At 40.6% G+C, this 22891-nt stretch overlaps 1 protein-coding gene across 2 annotated transcripts in view; it reads right to left on the bottom strand.

Annotated features, from left to right (window-relative positions):
• LOC130545956 (ephrin type-A receptor 5) overlaps positions 1–22891 on the bottom strand; it is an 81556-nt gene that overhangs the window by 5649 nt on the left and 53016 nt on the right. Inside the window, exons 6-14 of one of the 2 annotated variants that reach the window (XM_057320892.1) lie at positions 21943–22067; positions 21102–21261; positions 19527–19632; positions 10314–10381; positions 5726–5851; positions 4512–4697; positions 3316–3377; positions 2910–3119; positions 1110–1259 (exon numbers count right to left, since the gene is read on the bottom strand). In XM_057320892.1, coding sequence (XP_057176875.1) covers positions 1110–1259; positions 2910–3119; positions 3316–3377; positions 4512–4697; positions 5726–5851; positions 10314–10381; positions 19527–19632; positions 21102–21261; positions 21943–22067 — 1193 coding nt within the window. The remainder of the gene's footprint in view (positions 1–1109; positions 1260–2909; positions 3120–3315; positions 3378–4511; positions 4698–5725; positions 5852–10313; positions 10382–19526; positions 19633–21101; positions 21262–21942; positions 22068–22891) is intronic. The other variant, XM_057320893.1, reaches the window with a different exon arrangement.

The raw sequence follows: 22891 nt of genomic DNA, 5'->3' as shown, positions 1-22891 counted from the left end.
CGATTTAGTCAAGACAACGCTCTGAAAGAATTTGAGCATGTTAGTGGTCATGACATGCCTTATGTCTTGGCATTGGTCTTTGAATGTGCGCATCCGGTCTGCAATACCTGTGAGTCCTAAACATGATGCAACGCATGTTAATACAATGCAGAAAACCTTTTAGTATTTCATTCTATTCTGATCTTTATTTTTTTCTAAATACTCTAAGAAATTAAGACAATATAGAACATATAAAGAAAATACTGGAAATACGGAACTAGATGTAATGAGATCACATTTAAATTCACAAGAAAACCCATAAAGGAAAGCATGACGTAAGCTACTAATGTCTTTTAATGAAACATTAACCCACAACCAAACTTCAATAAGCCAGGCATATTTTGTTAGAAGACAGATGATGCCTTTTTGTGTAGTAGAGCTAAGAGAGTGGATTGTGGTCAAAAACTGAAACTCGGTTTCTGCTAGAATCCATTACCCAGCATCCCGTGTGTTCTGCAGTTTGTAAGCATGTGACCTTTGACTCGACCGCCGGCAGATTTACTGCAGTGGGAGAAAAAGTTTTCTATCCCACCAAATCGCCACAAATATCTCCCCCACTTATACAGTAGTACTCGCTGAAAATGTAGTCTACAGTTCACCCTTACGTCTATATATAAACATCAGCATTCTATCACTCTCATTTCCCCTACAGCAATCTGATATCACATGTTTCTAAAATGGCCATGGGAGGCAATTATTGTGGTGTAGTATTATTGTGGTGTAGTGTTAAAAGACTGCAAGGTAAAATTCCAGTATTATGAAAATGAATGTATACTATTTCATAAAGAAAGTTATATAGAGAGTAATTTTATGATAAGCTATGATAATCGGGGTAGTTAATAAAGCTTAGCTAGTTTGCGAGTTTCCTTACTGGCTTATTTCAAAAGAGGTCTCTGTATTATCCTGGTCTCTATGACCTGGGTCCCATTTTTAATATAAAGGATGGGATGTGGGATTTTTTTTGGCACATTCTATGATCTGCAAGATAAAAAGCCTTCTTTTTTCACAATAGTCTGGATTTTACACCAGAGGTAACAGCACATTTAGACACAAGTCTTGTGTTAACTTACGTCTTGATTGCTCATCTCCCAGTATGGCCTCTCGCCGTACGACATCACTTCCCACATAACAATGCCATAGCTCCATACATCACTGGCCGAGGTGAATTTCCTGTAGGCAATAGCCTCAGGGGCCGTCCACCGGATTGGAATCTTCCCACCCTGCAAGACAAACAGCACACTGGATTTCACATCTCGGATTAGAAACATGTCTTGTCAAAGCATCCTAACGGGTGATTATCACTGGTCTCAGTCTGTGAAAACAGTGACAGGAAGCACAAGATCTGTAGATAGCTCTTACATGCTAATCTCTAATTGACTGTCCAACCATTGGCGCTCTCCATCTCTGACAGTATGTCTCACGCACCGAAGAGACATGTCTTCATTTACTCTGTTGACAGTTCACACACATCCACACACAAACGCTCTCTTCAGTGCTCCTTTGACACGCTAAACTAAGAAACGGGGGGAAATGCTATGCTAATTATGAATGAAACTTCTAATTATATTCTCTCAACCCAGAATTATGCAGCTTCATGTTCAGGGATCAGTAATAATTATTAGTTGTACAGTTTTTTATTTCCCTGATAATATTTTCATAACCCTGAATAATATTAAATAGATTTTTTTTAATCAACATAAATTGTTACACAAAGTTGTAAAAATGTGAAATATAAAATATTTTACATTTCTAATATAAAACATTATATGATTTCAATAACATAGCTTGTTCACACCTTATTATGATAATAATACCAACAATAATACTAATATATATTATTTTAAACATCGCGAGGCACAAAAACAACTGCATCATTGCAACATTATCTTGTGTACACTAACAGAGTTATCATTAAAGTAATGTTTATAGACTGTTTCATCGGCCGCACGTGCTGGCCCAAAGTTAACTTCCGGTCCGTGTTTGGTAAAAAAATCACAATTTATTTTATATTTAATTAATATTAATATTAATTAATATTAATATTTCATTGAATATTAATTGTATTAAATTATATTAAAATTACAGTTATAGATTCTTTGCGGAGGTCTACTGGAAGTCTAAATTTTTCATTTTTTAGAGTAAACAGGCCTTTGACAATGAGACAATGAGACAATAAAAAAAGCACAAATACACACTTGACAGTCATTCGCAAATCATTCTGCCTTCAACAGTAGCGCTTTAAGAACATCATTCATATTAGCGCTTATTAATGCTTTTTTTTCAAAGCCTTTAAAGGGATACTTCAATATGAAAATTCTGTCATCATTTACTCACCTTTCGAGTTGTTCCATATGTGTATACAATTCTTTGTTCTGATGAACACAGAGAAAGATATTTGGAATAATGCTTATAACCAAACAGATCTCAACACCCATTGACTCCCATAGTAGGAAAAAATATATTTTTTGTTCTGTTGAACACAATAGAAGACATTTTGAAGAATGTAGGACAGCAAACTGTTCTGGGGCACTTTTGACTACCATTGTTTTTTTCCTACTATGGGAGTCAATGGGTGTCCAAATATCTTTCTCTGTGTTTATCAGAACAAAATAATACTCGAAGTTGAGCAAATGATGGCAGAATTTTCATTTTTGGGTGAAGTATCACTTTAAGTTCATTTTACCACCTCCAGCTCAATACCATACAAAATCATCACAGCAAGACTGAAAACTATTACACATGAGGATGCTATAGGCACTGAGGTTTAATTGAACGTTCAAACAGAGGCCTGCTAAGAGGAAGCTAATAGACATGAGGGCTAATATGTTAGCCAGCTAGCGTGACTCATAATTGCATTGTGAAGCACATACTCGTGTGGTGTAGGCCGCCTCCGGGTCGTCCTCTAGCACTCTTGACAAGCCAAAGTCGGACACCTTACACACTAGGTTGCTGTTGACCAGGATGTTGCGGGCAGCTAGGTCACGATGCACATATCCCATCTCAGATAGGTAGCGCATGCCTGAAGCGATGCCACGCAGCATGCCAACCAGTTGGATGACTGTGAACTGGCCATCGTTCTTCTGTTGGAGCAGAAAAGAGATAAAACATCCACACATCTGAGTTTAATAGAAAATACGAACAAGAGCAGGGCTAATACTTGAGGAAAACTAACTGCACAATACAACACAAAATTTATTTAGTCTGGTAATGTTTTTAAGAAGACACTATAATTGTTTTATATTTCAATGGCTGTATCTCCAAAAAGAGAAAATGTACCTTCAAAAAGGTGTCAAGGGATCCATTTTCCATGTATTCTGTTATTATCATCACTGGTTTGCCTTGCAGAAAGCAGAAGAAATAAATCATACTTATTTTAGTTTTGTTTCCCACAGGGTTAACAAACATATTGGCCAATGCATTACCATGACTTCTCAAATTTGTGAGGTTCCTTCACTCAAGTCTCCGTGAACCGGAAGTTGCAAATGTTTTTGCTTTGGTATTCTGATGCGCATCGAATTAGAAAAAATAGTGGGTGTGGCTTGTTTTTTCACTGTGATTTGATTGGATGTATAAAAACAGCCATTGTATTTTGAAATGGAACTGGGAGCAGACTGACAGTTGACTGACCGCCCAAGCCATCTAATTTACGTCATTTGAGATGGATAGTCACTAGAGGGCGGAAGTGCATGTTCAGATTTTAACTGAATCTTATGAGGGCACATGCATTTTTAAAAGAGAATGAACCACATTAGTAAGCAACTTACAATAAACGCTGCAAGATTTCATGAAAAAATAGTAATTGTTATGTTTAATTTCACTGGGACTTTAAGAAAACACCTAAACCAAGCTAATGCAGTTTGTGAATCTTAGCTGGCAGGCAAGATGGTTTTAAAATTATTTTTAGCACTTGTCACTAGGCAAAAAACAGACTGGGACAACAGCCAAACCATCACAGATAAGATCAATGGGGTCATATTTTTTATGAATATATTTTAAATTCATACATTTATTTAATTGATTTGTTTAATTTAATCAGAGGAGTATTGGTCATCTTAAAGAACAATTTCTGATTTTTTAAGTGTTTCAGAGCTGTGCATAACTAGAAAAATAACATTTAAAGTAATTTCCAGTACTTTTCTGCTTAAGCTGCTTTAATCATAAGCTGGTTTGCTGGACTTAGTTGGTCTCCCACCCTATTGTCAGGCCAACCTGTTTTGATTGTTTAAGAGAGATTTAGTGCACTTGTGATCTTGTTACCAGCATTCCAGGTTGGCCAGGCTTGGGGACCAGCTAGATTAGCTTTTTTATGTTTAAGCAATTTTTCCTTCATATGTCCAGGTTAGGCAAAAAAAATGTTTCACTCTTGAATAATGAATGATAAAGGTGAATTCAAGGTGACATACAATATATATATATATATATTATATATACTTTAAATAATTATCATCACAAAAAGACATCTGGGCACTCACTCTTGGTGACCACCCCGTTCAGGTGGATGATATTGGGATGATCAAACTGGCCCATGATGCTGGCCTCGCCCAAGAAGTCCCTCCTCTGTTTCTCAGTGTAACCGGCTTTCAGAGTTTTAATGGCCACCGAGATCTCTCTCTTCCCCGGCAGCCGCAGTAGACCGCTGCACACCTCACCGAACTCCCCTGCAACCGGGAGGCAGAGCCATCAATGACCCGCGGCAGGAAGGAGGCAGACAATGAAACGCCCCATTGTGTTCGGGCAGATTTCCCTTGCGAAGCGACAAAGTGCAAAGCTACTGAGGTATGAACTAGCTTCCTACTGAATGAATGAAGTCTTGCGGGGCACACCAGTATTTATAGTGCAGCAGTTACAGGGAAACATTTTAAACAAAATCCAACCTATATAAATCTGTTAGACACTAGTGTATGGAAATATTTGTTTTACAGTGGTTTGCTTAAATGTTTTTAAAGATAAGTATACTATAACTATATATAACTATAACTATACTATACTATATAAACATATAGTATAGTACATTCTAATGAATGAAATATGGTGCATGAAATATTTTCTTATCATCTTAATTACTTTTTTTTTGGATAAAGCATTTAAACATCCTTAAAACAAAATAAAACAAGACAAACTGTGTAAGATAATAATACTTTGGTAGCACTTTATTTTACAGTCCTGTTTCTCATGTACATACTGTGTACTTATTACAGTAAATATAATAACTGGGTAATAACTAGGTACTAACCCTGAACCTACCCCTAAACCTACACTTGTAACATGTAGTTATCTTACACTACCCAGTACTTAAGTACACAATAGGTACACGTACAGTAAAATAAAGTGCAACCGATACTTTTGTCACTAAAGACCTCATGTCTGATTAAGACATTTCTATAGAAGTGACAATAGCATAGACAAGACAAATAAACCAAGAGTGTTTAACAAACTATTTACATAGAAAATTGTGCATCTAATGTTATACAAATGAAGTTCAATGACTGCAATGTCTAAACAAAGATGAATTAATTAATTAATTGCAAAATGACAATGCGATGAAGCCTAAAGATCAAATTGGAAAATAAATCAGAATTCTGTTGTAATGTAAACAAAGCCCAAGACATTCCAAATCATTATTTTTGGTGGGGGCAGCAAACCTTTCTGAGGCCTGTTTTGTTTTACTTGTGTGTAACTCACTCACCAGCTCCAATAACCCTCTCGATAGTGATACAGGAGACATCAATCTCCTTGGCGAACTCATGGACAGCCTGGTTGGGATCTTCATAGGTGTGGGGATCAATATACGTGCGGACTGCTGGGAATTTGACTGTGAGAAAGAAAGGGAGGACAGGAAGCGAGATAGAAATGAGAAATTGTTGCTTACTGTACTTCATGGTTATTGTAGGCATTGGGTTGTGTGATGTAATGTAAGATGCAGGGCCAGGAGGAGATGTTGTTTGTGATTTCCTCTCTTGAGACTGTTTGTTCTCTGCTGTGCTAAACAACATTGATATATTACTTTTGCAATACATAATAAAATAACTCTGACTCTAAAATAAGCCACATTTGTGTATGCCACTTTTATTCTATGGTACATGCCATGGTTGGTGTGTTTGTAGGTTTGTATGTAAGGCAGAGGGGGAGGTGTCGCAGCACTTTACAATAACTCTCTTAGCATTTCCCAGAAGTCGAACTCTAAATATAATTCTTTTGAAGTCATGGTTCTTCATGTTTCAACACCTAATACTAAAGATAAAACTCTTTTTAAATTGATTCTAGCTATTGTATATAGGCCTCCAGGGCACCACACAGATTTTATTAAAGAATTTGGTGGGTTCTTATCAGAACTAGTACTGGCCGCAGATAGACTCCTTGTCGTTGGTGACTTTAACATCCACGTAGATAACGTTACAGATGCCTTAGGAATGGCTTTCAAAGACACTCTTAACTCCATGGGCATTAGTCAACATGTGTCAGGACCCACTCACCTTCGTAATCATACTTTAGATTTAATACTGTCTTACGGTATAAATGTGGACGACGTTAAAATCCTTCAGCAGAGTGAAGACATTTCGGATCATTATCTGGTATTATGTTTGCTTCACTGGCCTACGGCTACAAATAAAACTCATTGTTACAAATATGGTAGAACAATAACTTCAACTACCAAAGATGCGTTTCTCGATAATCTGCCCGAATTGTCTCAAATCATGAGAAATAACGTTGAAGATCTTGACATTACCACTGAAAATTTTAATTCCACCTTCTCGGTAACGCTAGACAAAGTTGCTCCACTACGTTTAAAGAAGATTAAAAATGGCAGCCCCACACCGTGGTATAATGAACACACTCAGGCTCTAAAGAAAGCGGCCCGAAAAATGGAGCGCAACTTTAAGAAAACTAAATTAGAGGTATTTCGTACAGCATGGAAGGATAGTATTCGAAAATACAGGAAAGCCCTAATAACTTCTAGATCCGCCTACTTTTCATCACTAATAGAAGAAAACCAGCACAACCCTAGGTTTTTATTTAACACGGTGGCTAAATTAACAAAAAATAAATCGTCAGTGACTTCTGATCCTGTATATCAGCATAGCAGTGATGAATTTATGAACTACTTCACATATAAAATCCAAGATATTAGAGAAAAAATTATAACAATGCAATCAGAAGTGAAACCCGCTGAACAAACTAACTACAGCGCCCTTAAGGAGAAAATGCAATTATTTTATACCGTAGATCAAGATGAGCTGTCTAAAATTATTAGATCATCTAAATCAACAACATGCATACTAGACCCTATACCTACAAATCTACTGAAAGAGATGCTCCCAGAAATTATAGATCCTCTTCTTGGTATTATTAACTCATCTCTGACATTAGGACATGTGCCTAAAGCATATAAGGTGGCTGTTATAAGGCCCCTTGTCAAAAAACCCCAACTCGACCCTAGAGAACTAAGGAACTACAGGCCTATATCGAATCTACCTTTCATATCTAAAGTTCTGGAAAAAGTAGTTTCAACTCAATTATGCTCCTTCCTCCAAAGGAATGACATCAATGAAGAATTCCAGTCTGGATTTAGAGCATGTCACAGTACAGAGACTGCTTTGATCAGAGTTACAAATGATCTGCTATTGGCGTCTGACCGAGGTTGTATCTCGTTATTGGTGCTGCTAGACCTTAGTGCTGCATTCGATACCATTGACCACAGCACACTCCTACATAGACTCGAAAATTATGTCGGCATTAAGGGAATAGCTTTGAAATGGTTTAAATCTTATTTATCCGACCGTTTTCAATTTGTAGCAATAAACAATGAGGTGTCACGCAAATCGCAAGTCCAGTACGGTGTACCACAGGGCTCAGTCTTAGGGCCTCTGCTCTTCGCATTATACATGCTACCTCTAGGAGATATAATAAAGCGACACGGAGTTAGCTTTCACTGTTATGCTGATGATACTCAACTTTATATTTCCTCGAAGCCTCATGAAACACAGCAGTTCCATCGAATAATGGAATGCATAGTCGATATAAAAAACTGGATGAGTAACAACTTTTTATTACTGAACTCGGACAAAACGGAAGTGTTACTTATTGGACCGAAAACTGCTATAAGTAACAACCAAGAATACTGTTTAACTATTGACGGATGTTCCATAAAACCCTCGTCGTCAGCAAAGAATCTTGGCGTTCTATTCGATAGTAATCTGTCATTTGAGAGCCACGTCGCCAACACCTGTAAAATTGCGTTTTTCCATCTTAAGAATATATCTAAACTACGTCATATGCTGTCAATGTCAGATGCAGAGAAGTTAATTCATGCATTCATGACATCAAGACTAGATTACTGTAATGCACTGTTAGGTGGTTGCCCTGCAGGCTTATTACAAAAACTCCAATTGGTCCAAAACGCGGCAGCTCGAGTTCTTACACGTACAAAAAAGTATGAACATATTAGCCCGGTTCTGTCAACCTTGCACTGGTTACCTATAAAGCATCGCGTTAACTTTAAAATCTTGCTTATTACCTATAAAGCCTTACATGGTTTAGCTCCTCAGTACTTGAATGAACTCCTTTTGTATTACAGTCCTTCACGTGCATTACGCTCTCAGGCGTCCTGTCAGTTGGTAATACCTAGAATTTCAAAATCAAGTGCAGGTGGTAGATCCTTTTCCTATCTAGCGCCTAAACTTTGGAATAGTCTTCCCTGCACTGTCCGGGAGGCAGACACACTCTGTCAGTTTAAATCTAGACTAAAGACGCATCTTTTTAATCTTGCATACACTACTCTTCCATAATATAAATCTTCAGAGGGTTTAGGCTGCATTAGTTAGATCAACCGGAACCAAAAACACAACTGATGTACTTGTTGCATCAAAGAGTACAGAACAGTACTCTACTCTCAGCCAGTCTTGTCTCATTGTTCCAAGGTTACCACAGCGAGCAGGATGCAGTTCATGGCCTGACCTGATGGTAGAGCGGAGAATGGGAAGTGGGGACCTGACAAGAGCTGAGATGATAGAGCTGGATAAAGAAGGACGCGGTCTCTTGACATGTCTTCACCACAAAATTTCAAATGCTATTAGATTATTAATGATAATCTTAAACTATAATTTATTTTATTATTAAGTTTATTTATTTTATTTAGCCTTGTTGTGCAAGTTCTCTGGAGCTTGTGCAGAGGCAGCAGCTTTTGCCAGAGGGGAACTGGAATCCCCTGGTTGGGCCTGGGTTCTCCTGAGGTTTTTTTTCTCGATTAGAGTTTTGGGTTCCTCGCCACCGTTTGCATACTGTTTTTGCACTATCTGCCTGACCGGGGGGGCTGCTTTAGAATCTTAAAGTTTTACTTAATTAATATTGCATATAGGAATTTATTATCTGTTATATTTGACCTGTGCTTCTCTCTCCTTTATCCTAAATGTGTGCTCTCACTGAGCGTGTGTGTGTGTGCGTACTTGTCTGTGTACGTACGTGTGTGTGTGTGTGTGTGTGTGTGTGTGTGTGTGTGTGTGTCTGTGTGTGTTGGTGCGTGTGCGTGTTGTGTGTGTGGAGTGTTTTGTGTGTGGGTGTGTCTGTCTTCTGTGTTTTCAACCTTTTCTTGTTTTTGCAGGTACAACTTTGATTGTTTTGCTTGTAGTCAATGTGTCTCATGTACAGCTGCTTTGTAACAATGAAAATTGTAAAAGCGCTATATAAATAAAGTTGAGTTGAGTTGAGTATGTGTTTAATAAACAAGACAGGTGACACAGATATTGCAGATAAAAGCACAGGTATTCACAGTTAACTGGACAATTACGTTAATAATTTTAAGGACAATATTTTAATTGATTTCAATTAAAAAAAGTTTTAATTTTACTAAACTAAAATAACCTTGCATGCCAGCAACTTTTTAACTTATCATTAAAGAAATGTAATTAGTAAAAAAATGTAAATTATGCCCATGATAAACAAGTTACGCACCAAAGTGTAATATGTTTGAAAAAAGCACATGCATTACGAATACAAGGATTAAAGTTAGACTGTAATAATCCTAAATACCAATTATATCAGATACTGATTGAATAATCAATAATTAAATATTTTATAAATATTTTAAAGAAATATTATTTATAAATAAAAAGGGACACTCATTTCTTTGCATTAAACATTTATTAAAAAAACGATTTTAAAATGTTGTAAATAACATTCATGACCTCATGTCAACTGGAGTTTATGATAATCTGACACTACCCCATTGAACTCTGTGTGAACCTGAATGTGTCTGTCTGTGTTTCTTTTACACTTACGGGTACCATTGTGGAAGTGCATCTTCTCCTCATCTGGATCCTGCTTGGCTTTGCTGTACCCACAGCGTCTGTGAAAAAAGAAGACATGTGTTAGTCTTTATTCATCACAGTTGAATAATTGGGGGTTGAATATTTCTCCCCAATGCTAATTTTCTCACTTTTTAGAAGCAGTATCATTTATTGAACGCCTGATAGATAAATATAGGGCCGGTAAACTGTGGAGATTTAGCTGGTAATGTTTTCATCTGCTCTTAACACCAGTAAACTCTAGAGATAATCATCCAAACACACAAACAAGAAATATGACAGCATTCTTAAGTGAATCCAATGCATGACATGTCAACAGACTGTGTTTGTGTGTGTGTGGATTACACAAGTGAACATCCAGCCACAACACTTGCTCGTGTGTGTTGCACTTGAGTCTTTAAATGAGTGTTCAGGCTCTGTAGGGATCAACAGCAGAAAATAGGCTTTTTATCTACAAAACTAAGATGCTGAATATTTGGAAAAGGTGTAAAATCTGACTGAGTACATGATAACTACATATGATCTTATTTTGTGAACAAGACCAGAAGACTGAAGTTATTCTTTCAATTTCAATCTTCAACTAGTATCAAATAAAACTTAATAATACAGAGTGTACTAGTACACTCTCAGAAAAAAGCTAAAACTGGGATGGTACACTTTTGAAAGGTCCAAATACTGTACCCCTTAGCTACAGATATACAGTGTACTGTACTATATGTACTTTTTGAATTGGTACTGGCCCTTTGCTTTTGTACCTTTTTTCTGATAGTTTAGTACATAGTATTATATTTAGTACGTTCAGTATACCATGCAATGATATTATTGCAATATGCATTTTGGAGTATGCACAGTATGGGAATGCAGTAAACTGCATAGTTCACAGTATGAACGGTACCTGTATAAACAAATGGCCTGCTACAAGTGCAGAACAAAATTTGATTCTGAACATGGCCACAGTCTAAGAAATACTGTTTATTGGACACTTGCTATTAATGTCTAGGCACAATATTTTATCCTCCAAACAAACCAGTGTGTTCTTATAAGGGCCACAGCTCTATTTGGGTGTATAAAGACTGGACTTTTGTTGTCTATGTGTGTGTGTCTGTAATCCTGTGGGATTTGGCTGTATAGCTTCAGCCCCCGGGGGAGGTACACATGTCTCTTTCCACTAGAGCAGAGCTGATGAGTTAAAGTCTATCTGACTAGCACGCCAGCCCTGAAGCTCCACCTCTTCCTGTGTTCCAGTTACCTCTGCAGCAAGATTGGATCGCTATGCTATCAATCAACCTGATTTATTAAAAGAAACATCAAATCCTAACTCATCCTAACCCAAACCTTTCTCTCCATTCCATATCGAGCACTGAAATCCTGGCTCCAAATCCTGCTCCATGTAATAAACGAAATGCACATAATACAAAACTTTTAAGGCATTTGTTGTCACACTACATCACATCAGGAATAATGTGTATTATTTCACTCGGTGCTTGAAGTGGGAAAAAAGAGGTGCACGTTTCCATATACAAATTATTACCACATTTGAAATGCTGGTACAACATATTTATTCAGTAAAGAAACCATTTGCCAAACAACTGATTTAATAATGTTAAATACAAATTTGACCAAAAAATTTTGATTTTTTTCCCTGTTATAATAGTCTTGCAGTCTATTGAATTCTTATGTTAATTAAATCCATCATATACACAGTCATATTTTATGCCTTATATGCTATAAACTTATATGTTATGTTTTGAGGCATGTCAAGTCGAACACACATTACATTATGTGACATATCGCCTAAGTTTTAATTTAAAACAGCAGAATTTGGTAAAAAATAAGTAGTTTGTACATCTGAAATCTTACCGTTTATCATCTTTATTGTAAAACCGTTGGCTTTGTTATGTTTGCCATCTCACATCTCAATACACAGTCACAGTCATTAGCAGACTGTCTTCTTCAATTTGATTGCTGAACGTTTTGTTTTCTTTAGTTTTATTCGCTGAACTGCTGCTTGGCCTCTATAATTTGATTGGCTGGAATTCCGTAAACCCTGTTTGATTGGCCAATCTGTTGAAATTGGGTAGATCTGCGCCAAAGACACTAGATGCATAACGGCAAATGCTAACGCTGTGGCTCTAGCAAATCACCCATACAATGAAGCTTTGATTGAAGTGGCAAAGTACCGGCAACCTGTGAGAAGTGCAGGTATGCAAGAAAAAGTGAAGGTACGCTAAAGATTCAAATAGAGAAGGACCGGCACGTACCGGCCCACTTCAAGCACCGATTTCACTATTAAAAAGACATAGACAAACAAAAAACACAAGCAATAAATAAAGCAAATATTGCCAATGGTAATTTTAGTTATTAATATATTTTTATTTTATTTTGTATTCATTCTCCTGGTGTCATGTTTCAACAAACTTTGCTTTTGCAAAGCCTCTTTAAATTCTACTCAAAGCTGAGTTCAATTTATTCTCCAAGCAGTACTATACAAAACCTTTAATGAATCCTTAATAACATTTGACTAAAGAGCTAAGACATCCAATATCCAAAATAGGTCTTCATATTTGGCCACTACTATATTATACAATGAAGTGTGTCAATTCAGGAAGCAAAATCCATTGTAATTCTTCAACCGATATCCTCACCTCAGCCCATAATCTTTACATCATCACCTTCAAATCACAGCAGCAGTATAGTCCCATGACAGCTACACTAACAGCCCTGTCTAGTAGTACTGGGTTCTCCAGACAGCTTTCTGTAATAGCCCTCTGACGGTGCCCTTGTAGCTCATTCATGAATAAGTCTTGATCTGGTAAGGCCAAGAAGGCTATTAACAACTCTGATTGCTTCCTGGAAAAGAGCGTACTTGAAAACCACCCTATTGACATGAAAGGTGAGGGAAATGTCAAGGCTGTGGCCTGAATGATACACTGATATACACTTTAAGAGTAATTGCTTCAAACCATCTTGCCCTTGAGGGACTTCCTAACCCTTGCTTAAACAATTGAAACTGCCTTTCGAGTGGCAATCGAGAGGGTGGTTAGAAATTCCTCCCGCTGATGTCTATTTTTGAGGTCTTCACCTCGTGCCAATCGTAAATCTCAACATGGACTTGACAACGTCAGATTAAAGGCTGTGCCTCTGGTCAAAGGGGAAGGTTAAGGACAGTCTTTCTGAAATTTCAGGACCAAGGAGTCAACGTTTGGCTGTTAGATGAGCCCGTAGCAGATGCCTTTAAAGAAATATGTTTTTAGAAATATATCAACAATATGAAATCATTTTTAAGTACTAGTGCACTATTCCTTTAAATATTTTTAACAAGTGTAACATGTTATGTATTGATGAGGTGATAGATCCAGATAGTCTCTGGTGATGGGCTTTGGACCACATAATTTCAGGGCTCCATAGCGGCTAACTACATGGCATTTATGACTTGATGTGTCTGGCTGAAAAGTGCCAATAAGCAAAGATGACAGACCGCAAGGTCACATATTCCTGAGGCTGAATGCCGAGTGACTCCCATTGAGATAAATGGGAATGTTAACAGATAGCTTTCTCCATCTGGAGACCATCTGGGACAGCATGTTCCTCAGAGGTACAATGGACACGTTTTCTGTCACGTTCAAGTTTTCATATTCACTTTATATTCCCTGGATAGAGAAAATAATTCTCCAGACAATCTGTTTTGTAATTTTGACCTAAATATTTCATCTACTTGGAATAAACTTTGCATTTCATAAGCAAACGTCTTGGTTACGGATGTAATCTCAGTTCCCTGATGGAGGGAACGAGACGTTGTGTCGAACCGACAGATTGGGGTTTGTCTTGAGAACCTATCATCTTCTGAGTATTTTGAAAAGGCCAATGAAAATTGGCGAATGAAATTTGCATGCCGGACTCCTCCCCGGATATCCGGGTATAAAAGGGAAGCCGGCGTGCTCATTCATTCAGCGTTTGGTCTGAGGAGCCTGAGAGCATCCCCCCGACCGCTGGGGTGTGCAGCCAGTGTTGTGGCATGAGGACACAACGTCTCGTTCCCTCCATCAGGGAACTGAGGTTACATCCGTAACCAAGACGTTCCCTTTCTGTCGGTCTCTCGACGTTGTGTCGAACCGACAGATTGGGGTTCGTATGGAAAACGCCACAGCCCTGAGCCACGTCACAATCTCTAGCGGAGCAACGTTGACTGGCCTGGGCGAGTCAGAGGTAAGCGCTAGCGTGAAATTGTAACCATCCAGTGGAGAAGTAGGGGGTCCCAGAGCTTTTGTGAAAAGATAGGAAGCCCCTGCCACCGGCCATCACGGGCGGAGGCCTTAATTCTCTAACCAGTGAGAAGCCGCCCGGTACCATAAGGGCCACTGAGTAAGCATTATTCCCCCTTGGGGGAAAAATGCTGCAGAGACCACTACCTACCGTAGGGAGGAATAGTGGAGACACCACATGGTCTCGCCATCAGGGGAGAACTCATCGAAAAAATGTGCGGACTAAGGAATTAAACGCAAGGTGGGAGTCCACCTAGGGAGGTCATGGGTTGCCGAGGTGGGAACCATTCATGAGGATACATCAGACGGAACAGCCCACGGAGGGGTGGGGGGTTACCACGTCTGAAGCACTAGGTCCGGTTATAGCTATGTGGCAGATAACTCAACTGTTCCCCGGCCTAAGGCGGCAGGGCTGCTCTGCCCAGCCTGCCCCGAGGAAGGTGCTTAGTGATGGATGGAATGCCTGTTCTTTACCCAGTGGGGAAAGAAGGGAGGCGTAATAGCAGCTGATCCCCCTTGAGGGAAGGGGAAGGGCTTTCGCAGACATTGCCCTGTAGGACGCGGGCTGACACCGGTTCTGTGCGTAGGTATTAGAACCTCGCGGAGTTGTTGGCCATATCCCAACCCGCAGCTCTGCAGATGTCTGCCAGAGAGGCGCCCTGAGCCAGTGCCCATGAGGAGTGTGCCTCACTCCCAACGGGTAGGGGCGATTTTGAGATCGGTATGCCCTAACGACGGCATCCACGATCCAGTGCGCCAGCCTCTGTTTGGAGACAGCCCTCCCTTCTGCTGACCTCCAAAACAGACAAGAGCTGCTCAGAGCTTCTGAAGCTCTGCGTGCAGTCCAAGTAGAGGCACAGTGCGCGTACTGGACACAACACGGATGGGGTTGGGTCTTCCTCCCCGGTGGGGAGCGCCTGCAGTTTCACCACCTGGTCTTTTGGGAGAGTGGTTGGAACTTTGGGCACGTAGCCGGGACGGGGTCTCAGGATAACGTGAGAACCCCGGGTAAGAGTTCTAGGCAATCTGTGGACACGGAGGGTGTTTGCAGGTCCCCTACCCTCTTGGAGGTGAGCGCCATCAGGAGAGCAGTCTTTATCGAGAGGTGAGAAAGAGCGGCAGCTCCGAGAGGCTCGAAGGGGGCGGGGCCTCTTGAGGCCTGCCACCCAGGTTGCAAGAGGGTACGGAGCACGGATGAGGCGATCGCCTTCTTGCGCCCTTTAGGAACCTAATGACCAGGTCATGCTGTCCCCGAGGTTTCCCAGCAACTGGGTCATGATGAGCGGCCGTAGCGGCTACATATACTCCCAGTGTGGAGGGGGGAGAGGTTACTCCCCAGTCTCTCTTGAGGAAGGGACAGCCCATTCCCGATCGAGCAACTCCGCGGGTCTTCGCGCCGAGAAGAGCACCAGGATGAGAAGAGGCGCCACTTATGGGCGTATAGCCGCCTAGTGGCCGAGGCCCTAGCCTGAGTGATGTCCCAGCCAGACAGGGGGTGGGCCACTCAGGATCTCCTCGTCCCATCCAGACATGGAGGTTCCAGGGTTCTGCCTGGGATGCCGTAACGTGCCCCTTCCCCTGGGAAAGCAGGTCCTTCGCCAGGGGTAGCGGCCAGGGGGAAGTTGTTGTCAAGTCCTGGTTACGGCCAATGGGGCGTAACTAGTACCACTTGATGCTCCTCTTCCCTGACCTTGCACAGGGTCTGTGCAATGAGGCTCACTGGGGGGAAGGCGTACTTCTGCTTGTCCCGCGGCCAGCTGTGCACAAGGGCATCCGTGCCAAGGGGTGCCTCGGTCAGGGAGTACCAAAGCGGACAATGGGTGGAGTCCGGGGAGGCAAACAGGTCCACCTGTGCCTGGCCGAACTGCTCCAAAATGAGCCGGACTGCGCGGGGATGGAGTCGCCACTCTCCGTGAGGCGTCGACTGACGAGAGAGCGCATTGGCTGTCTGGTTCAGGACGCCTGGGATGTGTGTGGCTCGCAGGGAACTGATCACCTGCTGACTCCAGAAGAGGAGGCACCGGGCGAGTCGTGTAAGCTGCCGTGAGCGAATGCCACCCTGACGATTGATATACGCCACGGCAGCTGTGCTGTCCGACCGGACTAGCACGTGCTTGTCCTGCACGAGAGGTAGTAGCCTCCTCAGTGCAAGTAGCACAGCCAACAACTCTAGGCAGTTGATATGCCAACGCAGGCGGGGGCCCGTCCACCGCCCAGACACTGCGTGGCCATTGCACACGGCACCCCAACACTGCAGGGAGGCATCCGTTGTCACCACGACGTGCCTGACCCCTGCCCTAAGGGGACCCTTGTCCGCAAGAAGGTCATGGGAGACCAGGGGGTTAGGGTGCGTCGGCAGAAAAGCGTGATGACCATACGCCTGCTGCCGGTGTGCCACGCTCTCCAAGGAACCTGATTCTGTAGCCAGTGTTGGAGCGGTCGCATGTGCATCGACCCGAGGGGCCGTGTGGCGAACTGGATCGCGTAGCCGAGACGGATCGTCTTCCCTAGCCAGCCTGACAGTCTGGGAAGCCGGAGCCAGGCTCCCAGAAATGTGACAGGGACTAAAGGTTCGATCTTTTTCATCGTCCCCCAGGGGGTGGTTCGATGGCTAGCAGTACGGATTCCTTGCCGGGGGAGGTCCCCCGGGGAGGAGATCGGCTCTGCTGTTTTTCCTGCCTGGCGACTGCGCAGCTCAACGCACTGTCTGACTGAGAGTGCTGAGGGCTGGGGTTTATACTCGACATTGCGCTTCGCCGTGATGCAACGTCGAGTTGCCGTTCACCGTCGTGCAGAGGGTGGGAGCGGCTGTGATAACCCAGAGAGAGAGGAAACTCTCTTTTTTGAGAGTAAGTGGGCGCTAGCCCCCCGGAGGGGGCCAGCAGATGGTGAGACGGGGCAGGATCTGTCCCTAACCGATTTCCCAGCGATGTGGCTGGGGTCGGGCCCAATGGTAGCCTCGATCCCCCTGAGGTCTTCCCATGAGGGCCGCTTCTGCTTTCTCCACGGCTGCTGATGGGGCGATGGTCTCCTCTTCGCTGTCTCTTCCAGGGGGGCCGCCTGAGTGGGGGGTGCCAGAGCTGGAGGGCGTCGAAGAGGACCAGGGCTGCTGGGAAGCAGACGGTGCACGGGACTCGACGGCCGAGGCGGCCGAGTCGCGGCACGGGAGGACTGCTTATTTACTGTCACGAACTGCGGCTCGACAGTATCACCAACCAGCCCCCCCCTTGCGAGACGGGTGCGTCGAGAAAGCGGACCTTCTCGGTGTTACTCATCTGCGCAAGGTTCGGCCAGTTTTCATTAGCCTTTTCAAAATACTCAGAAGATGATAGGTTCTCAAGACAAACCCCAATCTGTCGGTTCGACACAACGTCAAGAGACCGACAGAAAGGGAACAACAGATAAACTCGCTATCTACACTAGGGTTGCACGGTGTACCGGTGCTACGGTAGCATCGCGATGCCTCTCTATTTTTGAAACGGTAGTATCGTCGTACTGTAAATAATGTTCCATGTGCGCATTAATATTAATTTGAACACTTACATCTGCCTTTTGGAGGTGTTTATCTTCTAAATGAATGTGTGTTATGAATGACTCTAATTAGCGTTTTGAACGAGTTGGTTAAATGATTCACTAACTCAGTGGAAAATTGACGCCACCTACTGGCCGTCTTAGATCTGCATTTAAAGTAAGCCTAATATTTCCCTTTATAAAGACTGCTGTATCAAAGAAATGTGTTACACATTTGAATTAGTTCCCACGTGAAAAATTATCTAGTGTACTTTAGTATTTACTACAGTAAACTACTATAACTCATAGACACTAGTGTTTTTGAGTCTTACCATAGTAAACATAAATAAACTACAGTATTTGCTACAAGTTAACCAATTAGTACAATTAATACAACAAAATATTATAGTGCAAAGTATAATACAGTTTACTATAGTAAATACAAAATGTTTCATCTAAATCTGTGTTTTTTGTATAGATTTGAATTATGAACATGGCACAGCATCGTGATACTACTTGGTATCGAGATACTTCAGCTGGTATAGTACCGTAAGACATGTTTATGGTACCGTGACAACCCTAATCTACACCTATCGTGCATTCCAAATAATTCCAGTAAATTGCACACTGTTTATTATAGATACGTACTGTGGATCTCAGTGGGCCTGCATTACTGTCTCATTTTAACATGTTTCTGTCTGAGATGCAAAATAGGACAGCGTGTATTAAACAGGATATTGTTGTTGGCTCCTTGTGTGCTCTGCTATTGTGTTTGGTGCCGTTGTTTACATTAATATGCAAGCAGGCCTGTAATTTCCCAATGTAGAACTGTGAGCAATGAACAAAACTGTAGATATGCCTATAATTCCCTCTACGAGGCACTTCAGCTATAGCTCAAAGACGAGAGCTAAATTGATTTGTCATGATCTCATGTCTGATTTATATATAGTGGTGGTATCGTAAACAAAAAATAATGATGAGGAAAGTACATTTTCTGCACCTCTTGTCGTTACTTCAAAAAACTGAGTCTCATAAGTCATTAATAATATATGAATATACAATTACATTCAAACAGTGTATAAAGCTTTTACCGTCTTTTTATTTATTTTTATATTTGTGTATATATATAATATGTTTATATATATATACATATATATATATATATATATACACACACACACATGTATATATAATATTTAAGCTTTAGCACAGGAATATCAAAAGTATAATAATATATTATAGCCATTACGTTATACAGTATATCTAAATTCTATTTGGATGAGCCAAATTAGCTATTCAAACAAACATAAACATTTTGTTTGAAATGTAGATTTACTTATATAATTTAAGACATAATCAAAAATGTTTTAAAATACAGATTTATCATTTAACATATCATGCTGTCAGTTTTTACCTGCCACTCATCAGGAAACCTGAGACCAGTGCAGTGAGGATTATGCCCACAGTAACAGCTACAGCGATGATTGGCACCTGACCCTGCTCACTGGACGCCGCTACTGCTAGAACATAAATGGGAGAAGGTTATGGAGAGTCACTTCAAACACTTGTGTACCATTTGATAACTTTTTTTGCCTAAATACAGTTTATTAGTCTAGCAGACTCTATATGGAAATACAAGAATGCAAGCAGATACATTTCGGACAGGACCCACCCACTTTTTAAGACCAATGATACTGGACCCAATCACTTTATTAGTGTCTCTCATTTAGTGCCGGTAGAGCTCCATCAATTAAATCCATTCCACTTGAGGAATGCTTGATACATTAAACTCCATTTCGCATTTTAGCATACACTTTTCTTATTAAACGATAATAATAAAATAAAAATAACCATTTCTCAAATATTTCCTTCATTTTTTGGAAAAATAAATGCCTGTACGGTCTGATTTGTGATGTGAAAATGAAGAAGAGTGAGTTTGGCAAAAGGTGGATTCGAACCTGCGTTAATAATAGCGTCAAAATTATACTCAGGCGTTTTCTCTACACACCACTTAAGATATCACCAATCCAGTGCCGTTTTTACTCAAGGTTTTTATGGAGGAGGACCCACCCACATTTTTTGTGCTTCCGACACCCATGCATTTCACACATTATTCCGAATTGCATCAAACCACAATTTTATAACACACTGCAGGAGCATATTGCCACTGTTGACCTCAAACCTTGTGTCTGAATCTTTTATTTACTATTGTGTCTTTTATTTTTGTGTCTATTATTTTAATTTTGTTCATAAATCATTACTATTGGTCACCCTTCATGTTTGTCTGAAAGTTTGGCAAATATTTAACAAATAAGATGTATTGAAAAGAGCTTGTCAACTTTGACAACACAGTGTTTAGTTATTAAATTATTGAGGTTTCAGTCCGACAGCGACAATATGCAATTTTCAGTATTGTCGCAGGGGATTGTCATGGCTCTGCTTCCTTAGTCATGTTTTTCTTGGTCCTGTAGCAGAGCCATGACAAAGTCTTTGGTTATGTGTGGAGAGAAACATATTATTGTCCGTTTGACAATGATATGTTTCTCTCCACACATAACCAAAGACTTTGTCATGGCTCTGCTACAGGACCAAGAAAAACATGACTAAGGAAGCAGAGCCATGACAGGGATAGGGTAAAATGTCTTTAATATATCTAGTTCCTTTAGACAAACTACCATCATGGTGATGCAATATTTTTTAAGTTTGAGTAATTTAAAACTACTACCATAATAATAATAACAATAATAATACAACAACAACAACAATCAACAACAATAAGATAAACCCATGCTCGCAATGCTTTACTCAAACTTTTGCATCAGTATTTGTGCATATTTTTGGCCTTATGCTGCTTATGTGATTTGTAATTACTGTGGCATATTAATATAGAATTCACCTGATGTGCGATCACAGGGGATCAACGTGGCGCATCCAATCACAACTTACATCTGTTTTTAATGTGCATTAATATGTTTCGCCATGTACTTACAATAAGGGCTGGTTTCAAACTCAAAGCGACGACTGAATCCTCCGTAGCCTGCGGAAGTACGTGCTCTGATTTGAAAGATGTACACCGAAGATGGCTTGAGACCATCCACCATAGCGCCCGTCTCCTTTGACTTGACAATGGTGTAGCTGGTTTCCTGATCCTGTTTGGCCACAGTTAGAAATGAAGGACAAAATTCATGAGAAAGAAAGAATGAGATAAAGTCCTCATACCCCATGAGAGTGTTTTCAAAATGTGTGTGCGTGTTGTGGCCAGTGGAGAGGATTGGTTTCGCATTCTTCATTACTTTTGTTTTAAAGCCCTGTGTTAAGTGGTCTGTCCATTAGCTTTCATATGAGCGGGTGTGGGTCATCATAGCTTTTCTGTTTCTAAGTGCCTCATATCAGTGTTTCCCAGACCGGTCCCGAACACTGAGGTCATGAGGAGCTAAGGTTCGTTTTCATTGGTATTCTGTCTTTAAATGGCTCAACAAAGCAGCCCGGGAAATGCTGAAAGGTGAGGAGGAACCAGAAATGGAGATCAGAGAAGGGTTTGGTTTCAAGCTTTGTGAGGGTTGTCGCCAGTGGGGTGGTCTGCTGAGACGGCCCCCAAAGGGTCTGATGCTAGTGACGTCACTTAATTTGATATTCCTACATGTTCTTTGTACTTGTACAACCATGTTTTTTTTTACATTTTTAACATGCCACATATAATATATTATTATGAAATAGGCTATTAAAAACACATTACATTAAATACATTAGCATTATTATTGTTGTTATTAATATATTTTACTATTATAATTATTGTGCATGTTTTTATTATGCATGGTCATCTGCAGTACCTTCTCAAAATACTTGATCTCGTACTCCAATATGATGCCATTAGTTCGGTCAGGTTCCTGCCAGGACACGGCGATGCTGTTCTTTGATGTTTTGCCTTTCTTTACCACAGTTATAGGAGACGGAGCTGGGAACACAATAGTTACATTCAATTTTCACTTTAAATCAAGCAGAAAATATATATTATTGCGTGATGCAGCAAAGTCCTGATGCAATGTCCTGTAATCACCATTTGCAAGTTACCAAGTCTATATGCTTGAGACAATTTTTTATAAGTCCATCCCCTTAGCTGTTATTAATTAAATGAAGATATCACATTGTGAGGATTACTTTAATGTACTTTATTCCTTTCAGGGAAATGGAAGTTCATAAATATGAAATATTCTAAACTTCAGTGCTAGACACAATCACACAGAGCAGGTCTTTTATCTTTGCTTTGAGAAATTGCTTTGAACATGGATTCAGGCAATGCCATCCTTTAACATTTATAGAACCTAATTACTGCCAACGAAAGTTTGTTGCTGAAATACATCTTGATTTACCTCATTCCCATAAAAGTCTAGACATTACACCGCTCTCAAACAAAATGATTTTTTTATACAGCATATCATTTAGCCATAAAACATGTTGGAGCTAACAATGCCAAGGTCGTGGGTTCGATCCCAGGGGATTGCACATACTTAGAAACAAATGTATAGGATAAATAATGTAAGTCGCTTTGGATTAAAGCGTCTGCCAAATGCGTAAATGTAAAGTAAATGTCTACACGGGACTGGTGTAATAGCACACATCTCCTTAAAAAGCTTAGCGAGACACAACGTTTATGTCCAAAGCACAAACGGACAACTTATACATGCTAAATATTGTGTTCAGAGTTTGTTCAAAGGTGCTGTGTGTAATTTTTTGGAGGATCTATTTACAAAAATGCTATTTAATATACATAACTATGGC

Source organism: Triplophysa rosa, linkage group LG22 (genome assembly GCF_024868665.1).
Source record: "Triplophysa rosa linkage group LG22, Trosa_1v2, whole genome shotgun sequence".
NCBI classification, from domain to species: domain Eukaryota; kingdom Metazoa; phylum Chordata; class Actinopteri; order Cypriniformes; family Nemacheilidae; genus Triplophysa; species Triplophysa rosa.
The sequence above is the reverse complement of the archived record's forward strand: the minus strand, read 5'-3'. Positions and strand labels throughout refer to the sequence as shown.